The sequence below is a fragment of the Anopheles moucheti genome, chromosome 2 (assembly GCF_943734755.1).
Source record: "Anopheles moucheti chromosome 2, idAnoMoucSN_F20_07, whole genome shotgun sequence".
NCBI classification, from domain to species: Eukaryota; Metazoa; Arthropoda; class Insecta; order Diptera; family Culicidae; genus Anopheles; species Anopheles moucheti.
Window position 1 is genome coordinate 59,564,728 of NC_069140.1, and position 12,304 is coordinate 59,577,031.

The 12,304-nt window shown below is 39.1% G+C and overlaps 1 protein-coding gene across 1 annotated transcript; it reads right to left on the minus strand.

Moving 5' to 3' along the window:
- Positions 1–833: 833 nt before the first annotated feature.
- On the minus strand, positions 834–10,582 carry LOC128299204 (homeotic protein antennapedia-like). The gene is made up of 3 exons (XM_053035095.1): positions 10,070–10,582; positions 9,444–9,657; positions 834–1,081 (listed from the first exon to the last, which is right to left on the minus strand). The coding sequence occupies exons 1-3, from the start codon at positions 10,580–10,582 to the stop codon at positions 834–836; spliced, it is 975 nt and encodes a 324-aa protein (XP_052891055.1).
- Positions 10,583–12,304: the final 1,722 nt, after the last annotated feature.

Below are 12,304 nucleotides of genomic sequence, written 5' to 3' on the forward strand. Positions count from 1 at the left end.
GTGGTTTGCTGTCCTTAGCGCAATTTTGTACATTCATATGCCTCAACTCAATCGTATTTTTTTGTATATTCTCTAGTTCGATCATCCTTTGCACATCCCTGTGAGACGGTCTTTCTGCGCATCGATTTAATTTAAACATCATCATGAAAGCATTCTCTCTATGGTGGGCAAACTGGTGTCGATGGCTGACTGCCTTGCCATTTGCACACAGTTCGTTCAATTGTGTACGCCCTACTTGTAACAGTTTTAGTTTTACTTCTAAGTAGCATTATTACGGCTCGCTGGCCATTTTACTTCTTTACTTTTGGGAATCAATGCTTACGTTCAGTGTTATGTTTGTCTTTAAAATTAAGTTTGAGGTCACATAAGTTGTTTTTGTTACATCGCTGCTCGACATTCCTAATTAGTTTGTCTGCTTCAAATACAATTGATTGATCGCCACACGCTCTCCTATATAGGATTACTTTATGTGATGCTTACATTTGCTATTACAACAAGATTGTTAATGTTTCAGATAGGTTTTAATTACGAAACCATAGCCACTGGTAATGTAAACAATCGTTCAATAAAGTGTCCGCAATGATGGGTAAACTAAAGAATTTCGCAATGAAAGGATTATTAATGCACACTTAAAACACACACCATTCTAAGTCCAGGCCGCTGTGAAGACTTAAATGTTTGATCCTTGATCGTTATTTCAATAATGCAGGAACTCGAGTTCTTGAATCTGCTAGCACGTGGACACAAGGTACCCCGAAGTTGTGTTCGGTTTTTGCGGGGAAGTAATTACTACAGCATTAAATGATGCTCGTTTGCTCGAGATCGTGTAGGTTTTATGCCGGAGATTGCGGTGGTGTCATATCATTCTCATCACCCGAACCCGGTTCACCTTTGGTTTTGTTCTCTTTTTTCCACTTCATCCGTCGGTTCTGAAACCAGATCTTGATTTGACGCTCAGTCAAACACAGTGCATGGGCGATCTCAATCCTTCGTCGTCGCGTTAGGTAGCGATTGAAGTGAAACTCTTTCTCCAGCTCCAGCGTTTGATAGCGCGTGTATGTCTGGCGCCCACGCTTCCGTTCTGAAAAGAAAATAAAAAACGTATTGTAAATTATTGCATCAATGAGTGAGTGGCTAAAGGAAATCATCAATTTTATGATACATAATTCAATTGCGATCTAGTTTCAGTTTTTACGAATATCAATTTTGGGAATCTTTTCAGTATCAGTTTCTAGGATCAGTTTAAAATTATCGTATAGTGTTTCCTAAACAATGGCCATTTTCATATCACTAAACAAATAAGTGATGTATAATGTAAACTGTGTAAAGTGTGAATCAGGCAGCATTGCTGCAATTTACTACAATGGCTAGACGCCATATTTGTAAAGTGAAGGAAACGACCACCTCGTATTGATTCGCTCATAATGACATTATAATTACAACCCGTTCGGTTCAGTGCTTCGGGTTGGGAAAGATGGGAATCATTTTGTTTCAACAAACTACGAAACGGGTGCACACGTCAGGGGATCCGAGGAACGTACACACGTACATCAGTAAAGGGCAATTATTGAATCTGGTAACATAATACATAGCCATTGGATTAACGCAAAAAGTACACAGTACAAATACATACTGGAAGCTTAAATCGAGCATCGAGTATATAAAACGTCTTTTACATGAAATATTTTGAAATAATGAAAAACTAGCCATAACCTAAGCGTGCATTAAATCGTATGTAACAAGAAGAAATAGATTAGTAATAATTGCAAGAGGCTAGAGTTGTATGGAACATCACAAACGTCTCATATTCAGCCAAATCAATCATTAAAAGGGATTATGGTCACCGTTTTCAATATATTGAAAGTTTCAGATCTTATTTTCGAACTGCTTCTGAGGATGAGGTGGACTTCCAGGGTTGATGTGGAAATCTTTTTTTTACAATTGCTGTCCGTGTTTGGTCGCCCTATGTTAATCATTTAGCTAATGTTTCTTATTTGTGAAATGAATTAACAGTTCATGCCTGCTGCTTTTTAGAGAGCTTAGTCAGGGTATCAGACCATAGAATGTGTGTGAGAGAGTGTATTAGACTGTAGAGAGTATAGAGTTTATTGAAATGAGATTTTGTAGAGTTAAGATTACGGAATACTGACTGACTTACCTAACTTACTATTTACCAATTTAAACTTACTTAAAACAATATGGGTTTTTAGAACTTGATGTGAACCTATCAAAACATCAATATGCTCAGAAGCAAAAGTTTACTGTTGCATAGCCAATATTTTCCATTTTATAATCTATTTTTATAAAGTCTTTTCACAGATTGCTTGTTCATACATCCTGCTAAGTGACGATTTGCACTATTCGATGTTGTATAAATATACAGCGATTCGAAGCAAGACAGAACCCCAGAAAACGTTCACCAGACGTTGGAAAACGAAATCCCTCATCATGTCCAGCACAAACTTTTATTTTATGCATTAGTATAAGATCTTGTTTTTTTTTTGTTCTTCCAAATTCTATCTTTTTCGTAATCTTAGTGATGGAGCGGTGTGGCTTGAGTAACGGAAGAAACGTACGAAGCGTATTTTCGATTAGCCTCAAATTCCGAAACCGTTTCTGGGCGTAAGGAGAAATTGAAAGAAAGCACACGATGCTAGTGGCCGACGAAGAAAGAATGGAGAAAGATCGGTTGCGCCTGGTGATGGCGGTGGTCATGTTCCTGCTCCAGTCAGCTGTCAAATCTTTTGATATGGGTGCATCAACTAGAATCGTTTCGAGCGTTCATTCGTTTGGGATCTGTGCGTGCGCGTCCTTAGAATAACGAACATCGATAGGGCACTTTGCCATGAGCCCAAGGCTTGTACTGCCGAAGGTGCTTATTATTCATCTCTTGTACGCAGCTTTCTTTCACAGGATGTGCGTGGAAGAAAAATGCTGGTTTTCGAAATCCTTGAATTTTTTTCTATCCGTGTTTCGGGGTTTCTTGCGCTTTCCAAAAGGCTCTAACCTGTCAGGTTTGAAAAGGGGACTTTTTTCTTCCTTTTTGGGGATGGGTTCGTTGGATCAGGGGATCAGTATTGTAGAATCAAAGCAAAAAGTTTAGAAGCGAAACTTAAAAAAAGCACTGTGCAACATTAACTGTTCTGTGTAGTATCGATTGAAATGAATTTGAGCATGTTCTGAAATGGAAAGGTTTCTACCAACCTGTTCCAGACATCCTTTTGTTAGCACATTCCTATGTTGACAATAGCGATTGGGAAGCATATTGTTTAATTTTGAAACTCTGACTCGCAGCACATGCTGATAAAACAATATGCTTCCGATGGTAAGGTTACAAACTCAAGAATCGGTGATTTGTTTTTTTTTTCATTGGGTGTTTCACATCTCACAAGATTCGGACAAGGATTCAAAAGTAAATCACGCCACCACAGTATTCATATCATGTTATCGTTCGCAATGAAATGCTGTAAGACCAACTGGAGAATAATTACAGAGGGTTGCTGCATTAATCGCAGTGGATGATTGAATAACGCAGGAGCAGCCTACTGAGCGAAATGCGCTGGAAAGGAATTAGGGAGGAATTCAATAGAAGTGTAAAGGGGAATTTCAAACGAAGTATTGAATCAATTCCAGTAAACTGAGGGAAAGTGTGCGCTCTCGTACTGGTTTTAAGATCAGCAAATCATCATTGTGGAAGGGAACAATAAAAAAGAAAAAGGCGAAAAACAAAACCTACCAACCGACAACATCCACCAAACTCCGGAACGCAGGCAGCGCACCGAGCAAGAAATGAATATTTAATAACATCATAATCGAGGACAGGAGAGGAACCGTTTTGCCTGACACGGGCATTAACTTTGTTATTTAGCTACATACTGTGCTGTTCCCATGGAAATCACGTACGGGTAATTAAAAGCGTATTAACCACTGAGTGGATACCTAGGCATGAGGTTAACCGTAACTGAATTTAAAAAAACAAACCAGCTGTACATGTGTTGTGGACAGTGTAAGTGTAGTATCTGCTACAGACCTTTTGAGAATTGAATGAGATTTTTCCATTGCAACAAGTGCATCATTCCAACAGTTTCTTCCCGAAGCATAAGTTAATAAGTTTGAAACATCTGGTTATTTAACACTACAAAAGCCTGGAAGTCATTTTGATTCGTTACGCATTTTTTAAACTGAAATAGTTTTTAGGGTAAAATAAGTCTTACATTGCCTAATTGTGGAAATTACTCATTGATCGAAATACGTACATCCATTAATTTTAATTTAAAAAAAAGTATTTCGATTTGAACATTTCAATGGAATTCGGAATACTCACTTTGATACTTGACCAGTCATTTTGACCAGTCTGGTCGAAGAAGCAAGATGATTGAATAATATCGAATATTACATTTATTTGCATTGACACTAGAAAGGCAACGGTTAGGACGGTTGCCTTTCTAGTGTCAATGCAAATTAATATAATGTTTGATATTTTTCAACGTACTTATAGTAAAATGTAATTTTAAGAAATATAAGATAGGTGAGTATATTAGGTACGAGCTTCTCAGTTACATTTATTTTGCACAGTGTGCTTGTTATGATCAATTGATACGCTTGAAATAAAACAATGTTTTATGCAATTGTGGTTCCAAGCATAAGACATTAACAGATGCCATTTAGTTCATCCAGCGAAGTACCATGTGTCAACATGTGCCAGAGAAATGTCGAACAGCCATGACACCAAAGTTTAAAGAGTGAAGAATTGTTCTAACCAACTGAAATTTGTTGGTGCCCTAATGTTGAGAGTTGAATAACTCCCTGACGGAAAAGATAGTTACCAATTATAAATTCAATTTTATTTGGGACTTTATCAAAGTTTTAAAGTCTTCAGTATGTATTGCTCGCAAGGGTTAGTTTTAATGAATGCAATTGTTCGTTATGCATGCATAATGGTTTACGCAATACTGTGGTAAGTGTTTGACATTATTTATCACAACTTACTGGTTAGAGCTTAATTGGAACGAACCCTTTTCATTACAGTCTACTGTCTTAAAGATACATGAAATTTACGTAAATAATTCTAGAAGCCAATTTTCAACCTAATCTGGTCGGTTAGATCATCCCACAAAAAGAATAATAATAGCATTCGCTTCAATTTCCTTGACCTCCAATCGGGAGTTTCTCAATGCATCCGTTGTGCAGGATATACATTTGCTCACACCTTCACAATAACGGATACTCGATGAAATTTGTAATTTCAAGTGTTACCGCAGAAAGTTATGGAGCATATATTCTTTATGGAGTTATGGAGTTTCATGCCGCATAAGAAAAAGTAGCGTTATTGATACACAAGGATTTTACGGAAAATCTTTTGCCAAGGGAAACGAGCATTGAAAATGGAAAACAGCGCTCAAAAACTTTCACAGCATCACTTTTCTTCGCTGAGTGTTCTTTTACGCCTCCGATGCTGCGAGGTACACACCCTGAAGTGTGACAGTGAAAAATATCGATAAGTGTGCGAGCCCTCTAGGCTTCTGGCTCGGTAACGAAGAATAAGCTTGCACTGCATAGGGAAGATCGGACACAATTTCTTCCTTCTCCGCTGTACGTAATCTTACAGGAAGTAGTTGATACCCTTCGGCTTTGGTTTCATTGTAAGTGAAATTCCATATCCACGCCTGTTCTGCGGCATGGATGCATGCATGGAAAAGCAAGTGATGTTTCACGCACTTCCACACGCATACGCATGGTCGCTTTTTTCGTCCATAATCGACGCTCTTGGAGGCATTTATCAACATCGGAAACACAATCAAAAGCGATTTTTCATCAAACTTCCTCCTACGCACAGGAAGGAATCGGCTTTACCACCGGATCTTGTTTGCCGCTCCCGGTTCAATGCTAATAGCTGATGAGCTAAGAAAACTCAAGCCATCATGGTGCCCAGTATCGAAGAAAATCATTTCCGTTAGCGAAGGAAAAGGCTAGCGCACGGAATGTTGATCACATTTGGAAGGAAAATGAATTATTTATACAAGTCAAGTGTTCACTCTGTTGTGCTTTGAGATTTTGTGCGCACTCGCTCACGATATCCAAAGGTGGAAAAGATGCCGAGTAATGATCCTGTGGACGGATAGCTCGTCCTAGCTACCTACCATCAGGCGCAGTACATCGAACATTGTTCAGCAGCTTGATTGCTTTGGCTTGAGCTGATGGGTTTTTAAGACTTTCCGTCTGAAGATTTCTTCCTTGCGCTTGTATAGCATATGGAAGCGACCTGGTCACTTTTGGAGCAGAAGAGTAACCATTTGCATTGTTTTGCTTCATCGTGTCCGAAGGTAAGCCTACAACGAATGATTGGGATTATTTCGTGACTGTTTTCGAAACGTTCAACTTAACACTTTCCGAACTCAACGTGAACGGGTCATAATCATACCTGGAACAGTCTATTCCATTCATAAGCATCTATATTGGTTGGATCATATAAAACAGAAAATGTTTCCTTTTTTTGCGCGGGGTTTTAAGCAGTTCTACACTGGCTTGGTTTAAGAAATTTCTACAGCATTTCTTGCATGTGCAAACGTCAAGTGATTTGCGATACGTAGAGCTGTAAATTACGCCATAAATTCGTAACGAAAGTGAAGACGCAAAGTCGAAAGGACATCCCACACGCAAGATCTACACCCTTGTCAATTTTGTCAGCTTGAATGGAAACGCCAAAACAGAAGGTAAGCGAGGCAAATTCCGCAATCAAAGGCCCACATGGAAATGCCGAACTGCATTCCAAATCGGCATGGCGTGTCGTATGCAAAACGCTCAACAACAGGGGAAATTCGGTGCAGTACCAAACGCAAATTTGGGTTAGAAATTTGCTTCAAGCTGGTAAAAGTAGAGCACACATCATGAGGCATGGGTTAGCGCAGCATGTCAGAAAGAACTGTCTGAGTTCCAGCAGCGCTGGTAAACGCAATAAAATTGTAAGAATGTCCCTCGATCGCATAAGCGAAAGTGACCGAATATTACCCGAGCAAACAATAACCCAACAGTATCCTGCTGGTTTTGTTGGAAAGGATTTGGAAAGGACAGTCTCGAAGCTGTTTCTAGTTTGACCATTGGTTTTTTCGAACACGAAGTATCGTGTTGTAACGTGTCGTAACATTTTTTACATTTACTTTAAATGGTTGGTAAAATTGCTGTACAGTTGAATATAGTCGCCTTTTTATAATACTGCATAAGTGGAAAGTGCATTCATTTAAATTTGGCAAAACACTATTTGCAAATGATTTAATTTTTAGATTTAACCAAAAACTAATCGAATAGATCAGATCGAACTTATTTCCGAATAATTCTATACGATTATAATTTTTTCGTGGCATGGAATTCAAATGTCTTTCTTACTGCAAATGATATGAGTAGATCATGCTTGGTATAAAATCGTACACCGAATTATTTCTTGAAGGGTTGTGTGAACTGCTCCTGGATTTGGTAAAGATGCTATCATGGTCTAATATTCTATTAACAACATTTCTTGTTTCAACCGAACGCTTAAAAAAGTGTCTATTTTAATGTAGTTTGTTTATTAATAGATTGTTTTATGATATTGATGTTCTGTATATTTGGTCCTTCCAATTCCAACAGTACCCATTTCCTCGATAGAAAAAATTGACAAGCCTCATTGATTTGGTTTTCTCATATTGGTAATTCAGTCTATACCTCACGATTGTTGGATGGAACGTATGGATTGTTTATAAAATTAAGTTGATCGGATTTGCTATCCTTGAATTGCAATCAAAAGATATATGTCGAAAAAGGTGATAAACTAACAATTATACCCAAATAAACATCGCATCAGATGTTTCAGCATTGCCAAGAAACAAAATGGATACGAACATTCAAAACCTTCAGCATACCACGACTTTCTTGCGAACAAACTCCATTTTATTATTGAAGTTTCTACATCAATTTCCAAACATGTGTAGCTACTGAGCGACTTGCTAGCATGATTAATGTTGAAATTATTTGTTTCATTACAGCCGATCCGCTCCTCCCTTCGCGTACCTTTGCATCCAATAACGACACTAGGAAACGAGAATTATCATTAATGTATTTAGAGTGTACCGCCGCAATGAAATTAAAACCTGTCAATCAAAAACCATCAGTGGTTCCACAACAAAATACATAATAACTACTTCGGTACGCGTTCGCACGGCCTAATGATGATCTGCTTTCTTGGCAGTTCGTGGCCGAAGAAGATGGACGATTGTGAAGCATAAAATTAAAAAATCATTAGGAAGCCATTTTGACGCACGTTTGACGCACACACACACGACCGACGTACTGGTTTGATGATTGAGCTAAAAATTGGCTGCGGCTAGATCGAGCACAATGGCCCTCGACCCTCCGGTTTGGCTAGCGCGTTGTAATCGAAAAATAATTTCACCGATTACCTGTTGACGTTCACCACTTTCCTCCAAATGTGCCGAAGTTTATTGTACACTTCGTTGTTTGTGTGTGCACGTAATGGGAGACGTGTACGTAAAACACAACCTATTGTGTACACGATATTTGCGATTATAGAAATTATTGGTTATACAAAAAACATCAAAATGCGGCAGAGGAAACCATCATCCACTAACAGCCCTGACCTAACGTTTCAATAGTGTTTAGCATAAGGCGTTTTTTACCTCTCTGTTGAAAATTATTGCCCCTGGCGCAGCACGCAGCATAAAACACCATTAAAATAATATTAAAGTGTAAAGGTGCAAATATCTTTCATGCTAACCGCGCATTCAAAATTCGAAATACCACAACAGCAGGTTTCGACAAAAAGAAGGAAATAAAACAAATCATAAGCGAACTGAGAAAAGTAAAACGTTTCTTCAACAAACAGATAGAACGAAAGATGCTTCCCAAACAGCCGGTGGAACCTGCGGGTAAAAGTGGAACTGAACCGCGTGCATGAAATGAAAGGAAATTAAAATTAATGTCGTTTCATCAATCTCGTAGGCCAGTTATTCTTGGGAGCTATTTATGTGTGCCTCACATTTTGAATAATTCGTTGTCAAAAAAACGGGGGATACATTTTTAGTCACGGTGGAACACATTTTCTATGACTGTTACTGTTTTCTTCTAATAATTGATTTCAGGGCAGTTTACGTTCACTAGAATGCATGAAAGCTACGAAAAAATTGCGGCGAAACTGAACCCAATTGGCTAAGATTGGTTCAATGTTGCATGCTTATGTTTTGATCAAATAATACAATACGGTTAGCATACTCGATTACACTCGTTGGTTTTTTCAATGTGTTATTATCTAACGTATGAGAATACAAAATAATAACGTTTTCTAAAACATATCAGTTAAATGTAATGTATTCTATACACCACAATACAGCATAATGCATCGCATAGCTAGCTCGTTTTAGCAAACTAATGTATCCCGAGTTAGAATGGCTTACCGAATTGACTCCTCATCCAAGGATACAGCGGTGACTGAAGACCGGAGCTAGCGTTCTGACTGTTTGGCGGAGCTTGTTGTCCTTGGTGTAGCTGAGGAGGTTGCTGATGCATCATATTTGGCGGTTGCTGAGGAACACCCGGCGGACCGCCCCCAGTGTTCGTATACATTCCCATATGCTGTGGATTTTGATGTACTTGTTCGGGATAACAATCCTGGGAAATCAAATTGCAAATTAGCATCAGTTACGAATAAATGATAACGAATATTGGTTTTGCTACTTTTTGCCATTTTAGCTATTACAGTATACGAATAAGTTATACTAAGAAATGTTAGCTGCACGTTATTGTAAACAAATTTAAGTCTCTGCAGCACACTGTTAAGTCGATATATTGTTAAACCGGCAGTAGCTGTATGAATTGCGCTGCACTAGAAATATGAAATATAAATTTTAAATTCTCCGCAGTCTTTTAACGAGATTTGAAATTTGTATATCACAAGATATTATAATACTTGTGTTCTTTAAGAATCAAGTTTCAAACTATTCCAGTACGATGTAGCCTACGTTTAGGCATCAATTGTAGCGAAATTGAATTTAATATTACTGGATGCAACACAATCATTTACCTGTCCTTGCGAATGGCCCATGTGATGTTGAGGTATTGTCATTTGTGCTGTGCCCATGTGATGCCCCATCTGCTCCAGCGGTGGAGACCCATTTTCTGTGCCGTACGTTCCAAGACCAGGCGGGCCGTTGCCAACGGCAGCCTGCAATTTACAGCTCGCATAAACGATGGGTTGCTGTTGCTGGGGTTGTACTTGCGTCTGCTGTAAAGGATTGCCGTTCGTCTGAGGAGGTATCACGCCACCCACCTGACTCGATGGACTATCTGCCCGCGCGTACCCTGCCGGGTCCATCGTCTGCTGATAGTAACCCATCCGATCGTACGGAGGAAACCGCGGATATGGTGGCATATTTGCCTGGTTCGCGTGGGTTTGGTTATGATGGTTGTACATCTGTTGACTCGTGTCCAGTCCGTCCACACCCGTCCCCGGGTAGTGGCCGTGCATGTCTGAGTTCATATAGGAATTGGTGAAGTATGATGTCATGCTTTCACAGTTATTTGTACTCATAGTCATGGTGAATGGTTAGCTTTTGTCTTTGGATTGATCTAACTGATCTATAGAAGCTTGCAAGCGAATATGACAATTACGATGAGTTGGCCAAACAGATTAGCTTCGTGGGCTATACCAGCTGTGTTTGTTCTGGCTCCGAGAGTTGATAATCATGCATTCAATAATTTCGTGTGGAATTAGATGTTTAGCTTCCGCCTCTCTCGATTGGTAGCATAAATATACAAGAATATATCACAAAAAAGTGTGCAGCTACAGCCGTCGTTTTGGCTTCGGGAAGCCACCGGGATCCTGTCGCACCAGCGTCTGTTTACTGCTGCGCGATCTAAGAAAGAACGGGCTACTACTGATGGATTGTGAATTTTATCACCAACGTTGTTTATTGAATGGTGTTCGCGATGTTTCGACCATAAGACTGAAGTATCAATACGCGATCGCCAAGAGCACTTAGAGTTGAGTACGAGTCGCGACAGATTGAAGGTATCGTAATGTGTTTATGCACGTTCCACAGGGTGACGTGCGATTTTCTCTGTTACGTGTTACGAAATAAGTATACAATGACTCTTTCAAAGAGCTACCGAAATGCAATGCAAATATGAATGAGGATTATCAGAGCATGAACGGTTCGGTTGACGTTCGATGGTGAACTGCAGCTGCAGATTCTTTCGGTTTGGCGGATGATGTTTTAGCTTTGGTTTCCTTTGCTATTTTACTATGTGTCTGCCAAATGACGAAGCTGTTTTGGCGTTGTAGCTAAAGGGTAGTGGCGAGCGGCAAAACAAAAGTACAGTTGACGAAAATTGAAACTCAGGCTTTCAAGCACAAATTCAAGTCAGCTCATCCAAACACATAAATTGCATACTACTATGTAAAAGCTGTTTCACGGGCTGTAGAGTTCTGAAAAGAGAATTTGATAAAGTGGGTGTGTGTGTGAGATAGAGAGAGAGAGAGAGAGAGAAAGAGGGAGAGAGAGAGAGAGAGAAAAGAGAATCAGAATAAGTTTATTATCGTCTTTTCGGTTAAACAATTATTGGTGTTTCTATTGCGAATTATATGCATACAGAGGATATATAAGATAGCGCTATACAAGTTCAAAACAAATCAGCTAAATCACTCAATATACAGGGGGATCAGGGGTATCCCTGAGGTGTTTTAAATTGTGCTCATGAACGGTTTTAGAAAAGTTCATCCGTTCATATTACGTATACGTGACTACGATGTATGTGCTATGTTTGAGGACTTGCACAAGAGTCCGATGACCGTGCTTAATAAAACAATATTTTTATTTTGACTATTATGTCTCAATTTAAATGTTATCCGTCGAAAGTTCACTTCCCAATGAAATTGGCGCCTGGGACTAACGGTACGAAACAATCAAAGACGATTATAGTCTTTTTTTATGAAGACTATGATTGATCTCCACTTGTAACTATGCAGAATATTACAAGCAGATCAAAAAAAACAGCGGACATTGATATATTGTTCATTTCATTCATGCCATGCCTGTCGCTTCAAGCTCCGAAGAATTATTCGCAGATCTTAACTACATAGCGTTCGACTTGTTGTAGTATCCGACTTCAAGCGATTGGCGGCATGTTAGGCACTGTGAAGACAACGAATGCGGCATTTACAGCTAAATGTTGTGTTTTCTGCCAAAGAATGTTATAAACAGTCAAACAACTATGCTACTTTCTCTCATCGTCTTGGGCTTGATTCTACAACTAGTTG